The 17,569-nt window shown below is 44.0% G+C and overlaps 1 protein-coding gene across 1 annotated transcript; it reads right to left on the bottom strand.

Annotated features, from left to right (window-relative positions):
• Positions 1 to 7,366: 7,366 nt before the first annotated feature.
• Positions 7,367 to 8,832, bottom strand: LOC104238803 (mitogen-activated protein kinase kinase kinase 20-like). Its single transcript, XM_070167506.1, has one exon. The coding sequence runs from the start codon at positions 8,723 to 8,725 to the stop codon at positions 7,727 to 7,729; it is 999 nt and encodes a 332-aa protein (XP_070023607.1). The 5' UTR covers positions 8,726 to 8,832; the 3' UTR covers positions 7,367 to 7,726.
• Between the last annotated feature and the right edge of the window lie 8,737 nt (positions 8,833 to 17,569).

The following is a 17,569-nucleotide window of genomic DNA, read 5'->3' as shown; positions in this document are numbered from 1 at the left end:
TCTACTCTCCATCGTTCTTTTGCAATTTAACATTCGACCTCGCTCAAATTACAATGGGTTAACATTTCGACCAACTCGAAATAACTCCCCTACGGCCAAAGGCCATCGCCTAATGAAAATTTGACCTCGCTCGAATCGTTTAATATTCGACCTCGCTCGAATTACAATGGGTTAACATTTCGACCAACTCGAAATAACACCCCTACAACCAAAGGCCATCACCAAACAAAAATTCGACCTCGCTCGAATTGTTTAATATTCGACCTCGCTCGAATTACAACGGGTCAACATTTCGACCAACTCGAAATAATACCCCTACGGCCAAAAGCCATCGCAAAATGAAAATTCTACCTCGCTCGAATTACAACATGTCAACATTTCGACCGACTCGAAATAACACCCCTACGGCCAAAGGCCATCGCCAAACAAAAATTCGACCTCGCTCAAATCGTTTAACATTTGACCTCACTCGAATTACAACGGGTTAACATTTCGAGTTACTCGAAATAACACCTCTACGACCGAAGACCGTTGCCCCAATTGTTTAATCTTTGACATCGTTTGAATTATGTAACATCCGACGTCGCCCAAATTATTTTATACAACCTTGTTTGAGTTACTAAGATCTACGGTCATCTACGACAAAACATCACACGAGGAATAGGGACCCCCTTGCAACAAACAAAAATAACAAACCAGAGGTACACAACAAAAAGTAATCGGTCCATTCCAACTGGATATATTCTTACAAAGGGCTCAAGGACGCCCTCACAAAAATAGCGAAGCAAAAAATGAATACAACAAAGTCCTACGTCGCGTCATCCCCCGTGGCATACTCCATATTATACCAAGAATTGGAGGCGAGCCTGTGCACATCATCATCATCATCAATATCGATCCCGTTAGGCATACCGGGGTCGTAACCACAAGCCTCACGAGCTGCATGTGCTTTAACACGCATATCCCAAAGTTCTACCCCAGAAACCTTCCCAGTGTCCTGAAGGGACTTGTACACGTCCAGTCGAGCCTCGGCGTGGACCCACATCTCATATAATTCCCGCAGCACGATAGGATCAGCCAAAGCATAAGACGTAGAGGGTTGCGACTGTCGTCGCACGTGCTCCGCCTTCAAAGTGGTAACTTGCTCGTTCAACACGGACAACTCCGCCTCCAGAATATGGATACGTTCCTCAAACCTCGCTACCTTGAGCACGAACGTCTCTATCTCATTGTCCCGTTCAGATCTACAAACACAAAAGGCGTCTTCCAAAGTCGTTTTCTCAGAGATGGCAGTTGCCCTATCCCTTTCAGCACGAGCCAATCCATTACCTTAATACTCAGCTCGCCCTTCAGGTCGACCGCCTCCGCCGCCCTTCTATCAAGCTCAGTAGTTAAGGTAGCCATCCGCGCTTGAAGGTCGGTGTTCTCTGCCATCACCCCTTGTTCACCTCAACTTCATCTTCCTTGGACTTGAAAGCCGCCTCAAGTTCACTACATCGGGCGATGGCCTTCATCAGCTCTTCGTTCCGCTCTTTCAGCTCTTCGACCTTTTACGCCAATAGTTTCTCCTTCTACTTAAGCCCGTCACGGGACAGCTAAAAATTGCTATCCTGAGTAAAGAGATTGGCCAATGCACGATGTTTGGTGCGGTACTCCTTGTATTTAGAGGCCACTTTCCCAAAAACGGCCATCTTCCGCCTATCCCTCCGATCGCGCTCAATCTCCATGATAAGGGTCTAACATACAGAGGAAAGAAAGCCAGCTTAAATAGGTCAGGCATACACAACAAATTCAAAACCAAAAAGAAGAGTGGAAAACACTTACCCGCAAAGCCATGCCAAAAATACTCCACGATAGCTCTGCATCACTCATCGCCTTAAGCGTCGCATTCTCGGAAGCAGCGCACAAATGGGCAAACACCGACGTTGCCTGCTCGGAATTTGCCAACAAGTCATAATCCACGGGGATGACTATGTGGCAGTTAGGACCCTCCGTCTTCACTTACACATGAGTATGTCGCTCCAAGAAAGATCACACATCTTCGGGATCGATGTCCAAACCTGAACTGTCGTCCTCGGCATGCAACACTTCAACCCCTCTAACAGCAAACGATGCACCCCCCTCAACAAATCATACAGATCCCTCGCCTTGACATACCCCTTCAGCCCTAGGGGACCTCCCCGCCAAAATGGCATCCGCCATAAAAATGGCTCATGTGCCTGACCTAGGCAAGGATGCCACTCCCGAAGCAATAACTCTTTTCTTTTCAATATCGGTGGCGACAACCTTCCCAAGCTCTACCCTTCTCATTTTCCTCGTCGGTGATTCATCCCCGTTGGAAGGCTTATCTACAAGATGGTAGATAGGATGAGAGAAGATCTTATCCCGTATAACAACGTCATGAGGAGAGTACCTTGTTGGTATAGTTTGAGTACGATCCCCTTGGACGGACTCAACCAAGGTAAATTGCATCCCCACCGATGCGGCGGCGTGGTAAAATGCTGGGACTAGAGCCTTATTCTTGGAAGTACTACGACCTATCACCATGAAAAGGTCGTATCAATAAACGACGGCAAACAACCAAAGGTCAGAACAAAAGGAACACCTACCAGAAAGAACTTTTGGCCCAAAACATTTGAGAAAGGCGGGCGAATCTCGAGTCCCCATCGCATGAGGTAACATGCGAGCTACCCAATCCTCGATGCCGATGACGGGAAAGGGTGCATGCCTCTCAGCACAAAAAAGCCACAAGTAAATAAAAATTAGAAAGAATGAAAGTAAATAATAGGTGTACGCCACTAACACTTATGGTTATGATTCCACTGCTCTGGATATCCAGCAGGGTCCGACACCAAGTGCTCCATTTTGATGAAGAAATATTTATGCCAAAACTTTCGGCTTGCCCTATCGTCCGTTCCAACCACCAACCCCCTGATACCACGATATCGCAGAGGTATCATGGTACCCCTATGAAAACTCAGGGAAAATAAATGTAAAAGATGTAAATGCCGACCTCACACCTAGCCAACTCCGCGTACTTCGTCAGGAGCAGAAAAATTTTATACATATACGGAGATAGTTGTGTCGGCTAGACTTCGTAGAATCAACAAAACTCCTCCACCAATAGAAGAAGAGGGAGGGTATGACCAATCACAAAAAGATACACATAAAAAGCACGGTATCCCAGTCTGTGGACCTCCACAAGGTCCCCCTCAGCTGGAACCGTCTCGACATAAGAAGGAATATTGTACGTGGACCGGAGTTCATTTATGTGAGTTGTCCCGGTCTCAGATATCACCAGAACGGGGAAAGGGGCAAGCCCCTTGTGGAATTCGTTCTTGGTCATCGAGTTTCTGGGGAGTATCTTCTCTACGGTGGGGAAACTATCACCTTCCTCAACCGCTACACCCTCGCTACCGGAAGGATGGGCTATAAACAACAACGTGGCGTGGGATACCTCATCACATGCACAGTGGGTTTGGGGCATCTTGGTAATGAAGGGTGTGCTAATGAACCTAGAATAAGTAACGGTGACTAAACGGAAAGACAAGAAGCAGAGCTACCGAAATTGAGCTAAAAGAACCAAAGAAGATGACCAAAGGAGGCAATACATACAGAAGAAAGTAAATGGCTAAAAGTTCTTGAAAAAAACAAAACCTTCACCTATTTATAGGGTAGGGTGGCGCGAGAATCGAAGCGGAAGGCTGCCAACTATGCTAAAACCAAAGCGACAAGCAATTAGACGCTGTCTCGGAAAGGTGCATAATGATGACGCGCGTGAGAGTGATGTCAGATGTTGATAAACTACACCAGGCAGGGTTCCGTGGAACGCGTCGCTCTCTCGACCATGGCCAAACCAGCGTAATTCAATAGCCAAATTCTCCAACGGAAATAGACGATGTCTGCTTATCAAGGACGTGCAAGGCCACGACCTCAACAAGCGGAGGGACTAACTGTATGGTCCAAATTTGGCAATCACGACAATAGATAAGCAAGACATGGAATGAGGTCACCACAACACAATGACAGATGGTCATCGTGACAAAGGACGACGGCCAAGAGCGGTCAGTCGAAATAAGATAATAACGATAGTTTAAACTTAGAAAGAGATAGGAAGAATATGCCTTTTGGATATCCTTTATGTTGTACTTTTTAGGGTTTTTTGAAAAAATGCCCCTTATAAATAGGAAGAGATGGTGAACAAGAAGGGTTTGCCATTTTTAATGGAGAAAAAACACGTTGTAAAAGGAGAGTGATATACGAAAGAATTATCTCACTACTTTATTCAAGCACATGTTGTTTAACCTTCATCCATAAATCTCAAGATTTCATATTCATATCTGCTGCATACCTTTTCGCATCATTAAAAAGAGGAGATGCTCAATCGCACAATCATTAGGTGACAATCTTTTTATACTATAACCCTTGTCATTTATTGCATTTATTGCACTTTTAGGATATTATATATTTTGCCAATCATAACACAATGAGCTTACTACTTAACACTCCTATAATGTTCTTATTATATCAAAATATCGTTCTATTTGATCTAGAGATTATTAGGTTCAACTAAGATTCGCCCCATTAATTTGTAACTAATTAGTTTAGCATTTATTTGCTCAAACAACGTTCAAAAAGAGTAAAAGTTTAATAGGGAGTTAATTAGGCATGTGAAATGCTACGCTGAGATTCCTTGGAAGGACGACGTAAGGCTAACCAATTGATGTCTGTGCAGTTACTATCCGCCAACTGGGATCCCCTCCGTACTCTAGACGAGACTGTCAGTGTCGTATGGGAAAACCAATATCAATAGCAATTGAGAGAACAGAAAAGAGAATGAGAATGAAAGAAAGTTTGATTGCATTAATGAAAGTTGTTACAGAAAAGCAACACGGTGTCGAGAGGCAGAGACACCAGTATAGAGAATTGTTCGCTTGCTAGAAAGTTTGATTGTTTGGTCCCCCCTAATAATGCTTAAAAATATAAACCAAAGTTACAGGACTTGACATAACTAAGCTAGAGAGACTTAATGGAAATATATGAAGTAAACTTACTCTATATTTACAATAGAAATGACTTAGATTCCTACAAAGCAGAAGCAGGTCCACCTTGTCTTTGGCATCCGAGTCTGTGCGCGCGGCGCTGTTGGCATCTGCGTGCGACTGAGCGCTGGCGAGGGCTATCGGCGGAGCGACACAGGCACATGCACGACCAAGACTACGGGGCTATCCATGGCTCTAGGCGTTGGAAGGCTTGCCAGGACGTCATGGGGCGCGTCCAAGGGGTCATGGAACATGGCTGGAAAGCCGCCCATGACAGAAAGGATACTCATATATAGCCCAGTTAAGGGAGGTGGTGCAACTTGTAAAGCGGTGAGTTTACTTGGTTTTAAATTAGCTTAGTCTTTATTAAGAGATTAAATCTGACTAGTAATGGTTTCAACTACTTGTTTAGATATCACAATTTTTGGATACTTATGGGCAGTGCGAGGTTTAGAATTATGGAATATGGATTGATGAGCTATACAAACCTAAAATCACGTAACTTGCTTTGCACCTAAAAGATAAAACCATATAACGACCAAAAGTTGATAAAGAAAAGATCCTCAGCCACTTGCATCTCCCATTGCCTGGCCTATGCGTCTATACCCATAAAGTAATGAATTTCCCTTCCAAAGATTTGATAATATAGTCTGCGGATCCTAATATCTAAAAACTATACTAGCTTTATCCAGTAAATCTATGCATTTATTTAGATAAAAGAATAAAAACCTTTCGGCAGAATTGCAGTTCCCACTGGCAACAAATTTCCGTGCATTTAGACCTTCCTTCCTTCTTTTATCTTCCCTCTTTCCGCAAGAGATTCAGTTCACACTGCCTTGTATAGGTATACTAATTATACTATTGTCACGAGTACATAATATGTGTGGCGCGCGGACACACCCTTTAGCATGCGTGTCATTGGAATTTGTCTAAAAATGAGTATTAGGTATGTATACTATAGATTCACACTGTTCGAAAATAGCACAAAGTAAACATTAATTTTGAAGACGAGTCAAATATCTAAATGCAAGATCTAAATCCACTTACAAGCTGAATTGCGACAAAACACTAATATTGCTTGCACAAAATCATACATACACACACACACATATATATATATATATATATATATATATATATAAAAGATCTTGGATTCACTTCTACCACTTTTCAATACTTTTTCCTTGTGCAAATGAAGGTTGATTGGTTCATCTATATGAGGAGGAATTGGCAGTTTTACTGGATAAAAGCTAGTTTGCATATATTAGGATCCACTAACTAGGGAGGTTCAAACTTTTTATTCATTTTGGGGTTTTGAGATTTAATAGGGAGGTTGCAACTTGCAAGAGAGAATCAGAATCATTGCGTATGTCATAGTTTATGATTGCCGCACCAAAGTATCTGTACAAAAAGTACACACACACATATATATATATATATATAAGGGTGACAATTTAAGTCCAAATCTATTTGACTCGTCCAATCCGTTCAAGATTACGTTGGTTATTGACTCACCCATTTGTTGAAGTCAGCCCATTTTGACCTAATCAATTTCAGCCCATTTAAAATTGGGCTGATTTTCAGCCCAAATTGATACATGAGTAATTTAGCTAAAATAACTTAGAAATAATTTTTTTTCTTGTTGGATATGTTATATATGACTATAACTGAAGAAAAAAGTTTTATTCGATAATTAAAAAATCCATAAAAAATAATCCACATTAGTTAAAGCTTGGTAAGAGTTGGGCGGGTTGGGCTATGACCCAAATTTTTGGGGAGAAATTCAAAAATAGCCTGATTTACAAGTGATCAATCAAAAATAACCACATTTTCAAAGGTAATCGAAATTTAGCCACTTTTCATGTAAAGATAAATCTGAACGAAAACACTGTTCAAAATCCGAAAAAATACTCCAGCATAATATACTCGAGTTCCAGTATAATATATCGGTCAAGCATAATATACTGGAGTTTGGAGCACTGGTGCTCCAGTCTCCAGTATATGCTGGAAATTCATGCACAGGTGCACCAAACTCCAATATATTATGCTGGACCAGTCTTTGTTACAGCAAAATAATGGCTATTTTCAATGACTTAGCAAACGCTAGCTATTTTTGAATGAGCAATCCGAAAACTGGTTAGACCGTGCTATTTTTACAAATTTTAGCCCAACCTGATCTAACCCATCTTAGCGCAAATTACTTTTGACCCGCCCATTTATTGACTCAACTCGTTTTGACCCGCCCAAATCAGTTCAACCCACCCATTTCACACCCTTACATATATCCAATGAAATCCAAAGCACAAGTGCACCATTGCAATTCGGCAATTCCCATTCCGAGAAATCAATCACTATTCAATACAACTATAATCCAACAATGTACACTTTTGTTGAGTGCAAATCAGTTGTCTTGATAAAATTCAGAACCTATTGTATTGTATGTGGAAACCAATTTCATGTACAATAAAAATAAAAAGAATTGGACTAGCCTAACTGCCTATTCACTAAAGGTTAAAAAATAAAAATAAAACCAGAGGCCTAAAACATATCCTCAAAATATCTGGAAAATCTTCCTTTGCCTCTGGCTTTTCTCTTATAAAAAATCACCTAACATTGACCCAATCATCAGCAGAAGACCATTCAGTGAATTCAGGTCTAATTTCACTCACTAATCCTCGGAGCCTCTACGCCGTTGAACTGTAGCGTGACCCACCGCTCAAATTAAGCTTTTCTTGATTATCCGACGAGGGCAGACAAGTAATTGAACTTGTTACCGATAATTGATCAGAAACCCAATCTGGGAAATCAAATGGACATTTAGGAGATGATGGAATTTCACTCTTATTTTTTTCATTGAATGTAACAGTGCCATAATAATCATGATCAGCCGCCACAAAGGGATGATTTAAAAGCATCTCAGCCGTCCATCTCTTACTCGGATCTTTCACAAAGCACTTTTCTAAAAAATCTTTTCCTTCTTCTGATAATTTCTCTGGGATTTGAGGCAATTGATTTTTTACTCCAATTGCCATTAACAGTTGTGTAACATCTGAGAATTTCCAAGCTGGAACTCCGGTAACCATCTCAGCCACCACACACCCAAGTGCCCATATATCCGCCGCCGTACCCTGTTCACCGCCGGTGACCATCTCCGGCGACATGTACAATGGAGTACCTCTCAATTCACATCGTAAATTATCATCCTTCTTGGTTGCAACTCTCTTTGCTAATCCAAAATCAGCAATTTTCACTTCACCATCTTGACCTAAAAGAATATTTTGAAGCTTTATATCACAATGAACGTAACAAATTTCATGAATATACTCTAACCCTCTGAGCATACCCTTTGTGTATGCTTTAACTTCAAATTCCGACAACCTTTGATTTTTCGAATTCTTGAGTTTATCTGATAAGGAACCACCAGAAGCATACTCTAATAAAACATTGTACAATTTTTCGCCGTTTTCGAATGAATAACTATCACCAAAGCATCGGATGATTTCAGGGCAACTTTTAAGTTCATCCAAAATTTTCTTCTCGTTGATGAGGGTAGCCGACTGAGAAACCCCAGATGATTTCACTACCATCAATGGAAGAATTTGGGTACTCTCTTTTTGGGGTATTGCAAAACTGACTTTTCCAAAACTTCCTTGACCAACAGCTTCACCACGAACCCAATCCATGAGATGAAATTTTGTAAAATTTAAGGCTTTTGTTTGGGTAGAATGGGAAGAAGAATGTGAGAGAACAGAGCAGGCGACAAGTCACAACTAGCTTTGTTTAACACATGTTATTTTATATGTGTATATATAGGGGTTGGGAATGGGATAGTTTTCCTATTTTTGTTTGGTTTTAGTTTATAGGCCAATTAATGATGTTTCCACGAGTCGTGATGAAATATGTGTGTGTTGAGTGTGGAAGTGGCAGTAATGTTATAAAAAGAGCACGTGTTTTTGTAAATACATTACTTCCTTATTTGGCTGAACAGAAACAGCGTACCTAAGTTTATAGAAACGTGGCTGTTAAGGTGGGAATGCATTAAATAAAAGAAAATTGAAAAACGAACTTGGAGGGACCCACACGGGAACTTTCCAAAATATTCTCAAAAAATATGGTAAATTTCCTTATAGGGTGTGTTTGGTAGGAAGGAAGAAAATGTTTTCCAATTTTACCATATTTGGTTGGCTTAAATGTTTTGGAAAATATTTTTCTTATGAACTCATTTTTCTCCAATTGGAGGAAAATATTTTCCTTATCAAAAGAAGGGAATTTTTTTTTCAAAACTCGTTCTCAACCTTCCCCACACTCACAAACCCACCACACCCCCTCTCTCCAAAACGTTTTTTTTTTTCAAATTTCAGTTTTTTCGTTACTACCCACCCTACTACCCCTCCACCCCACCCCACCCCACCCCCACTCCCACCCGCAAAAAATTATTTTAAATATTTTTCAGTTTTAATTTTTTTATTTATCGGTTTAAAGGTTCAAATTTTACAAGTTCCAAAAAGTTATGAGTTCGGAGGTTTATATGTTTGAAAGTTTATGGGCTTAGAAATTATAAAGTTTACGGGTTCAAAATTTAGCGCTTCGAAAGTTTATGAAATTTGTGGGTTCAGAAGGTTGTTGGTTTGAAAGTTTATGGCTTCATGTTTATTATATCTAAATTATTTATGAATATTCTTGAAAAGTCATTTTCCTTAATTTGTGTACCAAACATCGAAAAATGAATAAGATTACTACTTGTTTTCCAAGAAAATATTTTTTAGGAAAACATTTTCCAAAGAAAATATTTTCTGTTATATCAAACAGAAAACACACCCATAATCAATTAGGATTCCCCTGCTTGTTCCGTGGTTCCAATTTTACAAAAAGGTTCTTCGCTCTTTTGCCTTCTAATTCTCAAAAAAAAATTAAAACCTAATCAGCGCGAGTTATTAGTTTGTTTACCGTGAAAATGGTAATAACAATTAAATTTGTAAATGGGATTCTAAAAATACGTGATCTATTCCCGAACTAGTTGTTAGAGCAGTTGATGCTAATAATATGGAATCTAATGATGAAAAGTTAACTAAAACGAGATAGTAACTGAACCGTAGGGCCTGCTGCCCGAGTGTAGGTCTGATCGATGAAGGAGGGGAGCTCGGTTACCAGCACGTGGAGATTAATTACAAAGTATGGAGATGGGATGGCTCGACGCGATACCTAAGCATTGGCTCTATATAGGCCGACCCTGTCAGGCGTAGTCGTGTGCCTTAGGAGCTTCCCTCTTTGTCCTGGCTTCGATATCTATTTTTTTCTAGGTCGGGCCTTGACAAACCCCGAGGTCGGGAACTCAGTCGTGGCTTCTCGTCCTCGGGGTCTTGAGGCGTTCTTCCGAAGTGACTCGACAGCAAGAAATCGAGTCCCCTAATTTTGCCACGTACAGATAGTCTTCGCGTTTCCTATAACGAAGCGATGGGAAATGATCCTAACTCCTCGAGCTCCTTACGGCGACGTCATTCCGATGATGCGACTCCTGGCGCGAGTTTTGTGGCGACTGGGGCATCTACGGGCTCATGCATTTTCGACTTCATTCAGTGCACTCCTAATTCCCGCTCTTCACGTTGAAAGTACCGCCGTCGATTTGTTTTTCCAAAGATGCATTAACTGTGCCTATCGGTCAATCTTCCAAGTCCTCGATGACTGCGTCATAACCCCCTATAAATGGGGGTGTTCTGGCGTTGTCTTTCTTATCCCGGTGCCTTTGTTGGCTTGCTTGCCTATTCCCTCTTACCATCTTCTTCTGCCTGTGAACATTATTCTTGGGGTTCATGGCCTCAAGGCCGTTTGGCGGAGATTCCTTAGACTGTGTTGTGGCCTTCTATCGGACCCTCCCTGCATCGAGTATAACCATGTTGTCCCGCTACCGCTGTGGTTGTTAACATGTTCACTGTGGCTGCTGCTGTTGGCCCGATGCGATGATGTACGGGAAGTCAGTTTCCCTCTCATGTAGACAGTCGTTCAGATTATACACCACTGCTCACTCTCAAACCCAGGCCTGGTGTGGCACTTCATCCTTAGGGTTTTTTATTGATAAAGTGGCACTAGCGGCCGTTGAGGTTGGGGTCCGCCAAATCTTCAACCTTTGGCTTCGGCAGGCCATGTCTCTTTTCTCTGCCTCCCCTCATTTTCCTCTTCTTCATCTTCTTTGGCGGGAATCCCTTGGGGGATTGAGCTGGGAACCTAGAGGAGGTGGAGGCCGAATGAACCACCCTCGAGGATGCGTGCTCGAGGAGGCGGCGCTTGAGGATGCTGATATCGAAGATGTATCTTCGAGGGTGGATTGGGACCTTGGGTTTTATCACATGTACATCCTTCCGTTCCTCCTATAGATCTCTGTAGGCTTTTGTAATTGTATGTAAGGACCCCTCGAGGGCTGCTTGTACACAAATTTTTATGAATAAGAATACACTTTACTGATTTCTGCTTTCCTCATTTCTGTATGCTCTCATTCCCTTTGAGGCCCTTTGAATGCCTTCTTTTATTTGTTAACTGCTAATATCTGACTTGGGTGCGAACGTTCTTTCCGATCCTCTACTGATCAACATGGCTTTCTTTCGAATCCACTGCCATACCTCGGGCCAATCATGGATTGATCTGATAGGCCCGGGCTATCAGGGCCCTCCAAGTCATATGGGGATAATGCATCGAATTTCGGGGCCTTCGGGAATGTTATCCTGAATGGAGGTCAGATTTGGGCACCCGGGGGTCCCTTTTGATCTTAATGTAGATAGCCCCTTTTTAAAACATATAGGATAGACTTCTGCTGAGGAGTTTCCTGTACTCAGGTGCTGCCTCGTACCTTCGTGGAGCTTTCATGATCGGAGTTTCTTGTGTTTATTCCTCTTTTCTACAAAAGGAATCATAAGACCAGGTACTGCCTCTTGTCGAGTGATGGCGTTGAAAGTTTTCCAGAGTCCGACTTCTCTTTGGCGGGGATCCTCGAGGTAGAGCGCTACCTCGAGATTTGAGATAATACGGACAATTCCTCAAGTCTTGGCCTCTCGTCGAAGGATGCTTTTCGGATCGGGTATCACCCCGTCGATTTGCATCGAGGTTGTAGATTTCTCGGGACTTACTCCTGGTAAGCAAGTCGTAACTGCTTATCGCGTATATGTGGGGCGGCTACGGCTTCTTCGCTAGACCTCACTATTTTTAGATAGTTGCTCTCCCGCTTTGGCATAAGGTTTTTCATTTCTTCAGGCGCAAGAAGTGTTGGCACATGCCCTTGCCTTGACCTGTTAGTTTTACCATAGTCATGGTAACCACATCGGGGCCGGTCCGACAGGGAGCGGGGAGTGCTGCTCTGAAGATGGTGTCTTTGATAAGAGGGCAACATCTGGAGATGGTGAGAAGATACTGTGGATGGAGTGAGGGGGTAGTGCTGCAGGTGCTTCCCCCGGATGAGAGTATTACAGACTCTGCTGATGGAGTCTTGAGTGTGAACCTATATCCATTCGCGTTTGGTTCCCTTGATGGGGTTGTGCTTGATTTTTGCTCGAAGTATCGGGTTACTTTGGCACAAATACATCCGTCTTTTTAGCGGGTGGTGCTGATGATGAGGTTCTTTGCGGAGAAAGATAGGCTTGAATTTACGCTTAACCATCTCGTCAGGCTATACCGACCCCTTTCATCACCAGGGCCTGCTAACCTTGAGGTGTCGTTCATGCATGCCCTTTGTAGTCGACGACGAAGAGGACGGGGGTCGAGAGTGGGCTGGTTGGTCTATCCGGGTCCGGACGGTCGACATTATCTACGTGGAGCTTTTGCCATTTCCCGAAGGGTGGAATTATGCATGTGAGTGGAGTGTCTGGTGCTTTTTCAGATTTTGCCTATAGCGAAAATCGGTTGAGTAATAACGCTGTCTCCCTTGTTACAGCAACTTCATGGACGCCGGGCGAAGTCCTTGACCTGCCCGGCTGGGTCCGAAGGCTGGTAACCCATTCATCCTGCGATGAGCGTCGGTGGAGAGCTGTATTTTGTGCTAGATGGGGAGTGAAATACCAAGGTATGTGCGCACGCTACCTTTGCCTTGGCCTTCGTGTATTTGAAGTAACGTTTTCCCTTATCATTTGTACTGGATTTACCTCTTGCAGATATCGGGCGGTTCCTTGGGATGAGGCAATGCTCTTCCGAATAGGGGAAAGAGCCGTCGGCCTCCGAGCCGAGAGACGATGGCAATAAGGGGGGATCGACATCAACGGTGTGATGGAGCTTTTAGTAGTTCTAATCGGGCCCGTGTTTCCGAGGAGAGGGCATCATCTAAGTCTGCTGCTCCCGGAGTACCTAATTTCCAGTCGGCGGTTCCTGTGAGTGAACATATTGTGCCCGAGGTCGGTTCTCCCGGGGCCGAAGAGGCAGGATCAACAGGAGTGCGTCCCAACTTTGAATAAGTTCGTCGGCTTCACTTTGTGGTGAGTTTTGGCCCAGTTCCCTTGTATTCCGTATCCTCCTCCCTTTATTGAACTTTTCTTGTGCAGGCCTGTGATGGGCTTATGTCCGAGCTGCTCCGTCAAGGGGCCAAGCTTCAAAAAATTCTGGGCGAGGGTGAATCCCTTAGGCTTCTTAGCGAGGAGAAGGAAGTTGAGTTGCACCATTAGCGATATGAGGCATATCGGAGCTCGAATTATAAGAACTATTTGACGGAGCAGGTAACTTCCTGCAGCTCGTGCTTTGCTCCACTTGGACCTCAATGTTAACCCCTTTTTTATTATATTAGCTGCAAAAAGGGATAGAAGCCATGTAGTACCTCAAGGGCGACGTCGACCACATCAGAATTGCTTGTGGCAAGCTAAGGGCTCGGGTGCAAACTCAAGCTTTAGAGGAGGTAGGAGCCTCGGCCAAAGTCCCCGCCTTCGAAGCCCAACTCCGCTTGAATTGTGATAATGCCAAAGTTCAAGCGGATATGATCGGGAAACTTGAATCTGATCTCTCGAAGATCAGGCCTGAAATAATTGATGTCCGGGCTGAAACGGTGCGAGGCCGAACCAAGGCTGATCAGGAGATGGCGATTTGTATGAAAGACGTCGTGGATGCTCAAGCCGAGTTGAAGCGATCCCTATACTACGAGAAGAGGATCGAGGAATATGTTCATTGCCGATCCCGAAGAGAAGTACTCGAGGAGATTGGTGCGAGGGGCTTCCTTCTATTAAAGGAATTGGCTCGAGCAAAGGCAGACGAGCGCGGCGCGCAGTCTCTTCTTGATAACGAGGCGAAGAGCAAACCCGGCAAGTTGTATCCCTTTAGAGCGGAGCGTAAACTTCGCCGTTTTGTCGCTTTGTTTTTGATATATGTAGAGCATGTCCGTAGATGGAGAATGCGCCCCTTTTTTGCTTATGTAATATAAGAAAAAACTTGAAGTTTTATTTTTCCTGTACCTCTTTTTTGTTATTGCTTTCGACCAGGCAGACTGGTTTCAGTGTTTGGCGGGATCCTCGTAGGTCCGGAACTGATCGTACAGGCCCGGGGGCTCTTAAGTGCGATTCTTGACGTGAACAAGAACTGGGGCCTCCGTGCTTTGCCCGACTATTTAGGCTTAGTCTCCGAGTCGGGCTTCGGCTCGAGCATTCTTGCCCTTAAATCTTTTATGCATGTGCGGGCAGGTAGTAATTGCTCCCATTTATAGCCCTTGGACATTTGCTGTTTAGACTAATTTGGGTCCAGTCTCCGACTCGCATCGCGATTCGAGCTTTCATTGACCCTCGAGTTCTTTCCTGCCTGCATAGGCGGATGGCGATGGCATTTTGTGCTTCGGGTCAAAGTGACCTCGCAGGTGGGTGGCCCGGAGGCTCACTTGTCTGGCGATAGTGGCATTTATGCCGTGCCCTTGGGCATGTTGTAGTTTAACTATTTCGAGTCCGATCTCTGAGTCGCGTTGCGATTCGAGCTTTAATCAACCCTTAAATTCTTTCCTGCCTTCATGGGCGGATGGCGATGGCCTTTTATGCTTCGGGTTGAAGTGACCTTGCAGATGGGTGGCCCGGAGGCTCACTCGGCTGGCGATAGTGGCATTTATGCCGTGCCCTTGGACATGTTACAGTTTAACTATTTCGGGTTCAGTCTCCGAGTCGCGTTGCGATTTGAGCTTTAATCGACCCTTAAGTTGTCAATTTTTTAGCTGGAGATAATGGCTCTTACGCTGTTTAGTCGTAGAGACCTTTTAATATGTGGCTCGGAGGCTTGCTTAGTTAACTATTTTGGATCCGGTCTCCGAATTGGGTTACGATTCGAGCTCACTTTAATCCTCAAGTTGTCAAATTTTTAGCTGGCGACAATGGCTCTTACGCTGTTTGGTCGTAGAGACCTTTAATAAGTGGCCCGTAGGCTTGCATAGCTGGCGACAATGGCTCTTACGTTGTTTTTGTCCGTGGGCTTTTTGTAGGATTTGTTTTATGCTTGTTAAGGTCTTTTGAAAGATTTTTTCCTGACCCATCGTTTGTTCCGGAGAACCTTGATTACAAGTCGTTATCGGTGATGTTTCAAGCACCTCAGAAGGTTCATAGCTCGTAGGCTTAGTAGATCAAAGCCTTGTGATTTAGAGCTGACATAGTCGAAGCTCGTTTTTGCCTGTTGAGTGAAGCCTATTTTAACCGGTTCTTTCCGAAATATATTCGAAGTAGTGGCCTGCGATTTTTGTTTAGCGACGATCGGGCGTCCTCGAGTCACGTTAATTTGGCTGTATCAGCCGTTTTGACCGTAGTCATATGCGTTTGGTCGTAGCCATTTTTGATTCCCAGTGATAGTTCAGGCATCTACACCGAGGGTATGCCCTTTCGGGATTCTTACAAATGTGACGTATAGCCTGAACTTTGGAATTTTCAAGCCTATTGAGGTCTTACAGTTTTTCATGCCAATTGAGGTCTTACAATTTTTGTAGAATAGATGTGGTTACGCCGAGTCTGCCCACTAGGGGTCTTACAGTTTTGGGTTTTCCAGCGCATGGCGATGATTGACAGTCTCCGAGTCATCGAATTTGTTTAAGCATGAAGACCGCTTTTTGTGAGCTTAGAGTTGCCTCGTCGGGGCTTTTTGAGCCTAGAGTTCCAACCCCGAGGTCGTGCGAGTGTAGAATTACTGACGCTAAGTCTCCGAGTATCTCGGGACGCGTTTGATTCGGTACATAATTCCCGATTGGGGTTTAGCTTGCCGTTTCCAAGTCCTCCCGAGGGGACGGTTCCCTTAGAAGCCGATCATCGCTCTGTCGTTGGACTATAGAAGAAAGCTTGCGACCTTATCAGATCCTCCTCTGGGTATGTTGCTCTGCTAATAATCTTGCTGACAAGGCCCTCTTTGGGGTGGAAGCCCGACTGAGGAGAAAGAGCGTGGATCCCCCTTTTTTAGGCCCTAGGGGTCTCCGGGTATTGTTAGAACCTCCGAATATCCTGGCCAGTTGTCTGCATACAGGTCAGCGAAAAAATAACAAGGGAGTAAAGCAGTTCTTTCCTTACCACGAGATGTATAGGTGACGTTTTGAGGTTAGGTATGTTTCTATTCATTTGGGGCGCGAGCCCGTTCATCCCTCCACCGTGTTTTATCAGGCTTGGCTGAAGATGTGGTTTGCTTACCCTTTGATCCTCCCAAGGGTGGGGGCATTGATACCGGTGATGCGTCATATGGTGAAGATTATTCTCTTGTTGCGTATCGCTTTCTGTCAACTTAATTTAGTTCTGCCCTTTGCGAGGGGTTCCACAGTTTTGGCGAAACGGGGCTGACGCTATCTCCGGGTGGTGTGCCGGCGGTCGTCTAAATAATATGTTCGTGCTTTGCGCCTCCTTCGATGGTACAGAGCTCGTCGTCTTGGCCCAAACTCATATGGGCCGTATTAAGAGGATGCTCTTTGCGGCGATTCGTCATTAGGAATTCGCTAGGGATTCGGGATGCGGGAGTGATTTGGTTCGTTAGCCCGGACCGCCCTATTGACTTTGGTCGTTGTTGTACGTGATTGAACCACCTGAATTCATGAACACATATTTTATTTGAAAATAGATCAAATGAGGGAGAGAGTTACCAATGCTTTAGTGTGATGCCGAGGCAAAGTATCAATGTTCTTTTCCCTGGATGTAAAGGTGTCTTTTGGAATACTTCCCTGGACCCGTCTTTTCCTGACGGCGAACATTCTCACTTTCCATTTTATGAGTCCTATGAGGGTGTCGCCTCTCCTTCACTGTCATGGTAATATGTCGTGGCTTGTGCACTTCATCCTTCCCGGTTGCCTTCCTTCCTTGGGGCTAGACTTGAACCTGGCCGCTCGATGATACTCGGCGGCGACTTTTATTGAGTAACACAGCTGTCGACTTTCCGAGATGGGGGTTATTTTTGACCCCGTGGCCGCGTGCACCATGTGGTTCCCGCGTCGGGTTGTGATTCTTTTGAAAAGGTCTTGGTCGAATAGGCCCGAGTCGTTCGGCGTCCCTGGTTTCGCTTTTGGTGATCATGATATTTGGTATGGCAATGCTGAAATCGTACTCTGCTGGGCGGGGTTCCTCTTC

Source organism: Nicotiana sylvestris, chromosome 2 (assembly GCF_000393655.2).
Source record: "Nicotiana sylvestris chromosome 2, ASM39365v2, whole genome shotgun sequence".
NCBI lineage: Eukaryota > Viridiplantae > Streptophyta > Magnoliopsida > Solanales > Solanaceae > Nicotiana > Nicotiana sylvestris.
This window is presented reverse-complemented; position numbering and strand designations above follow the sequence as displayed.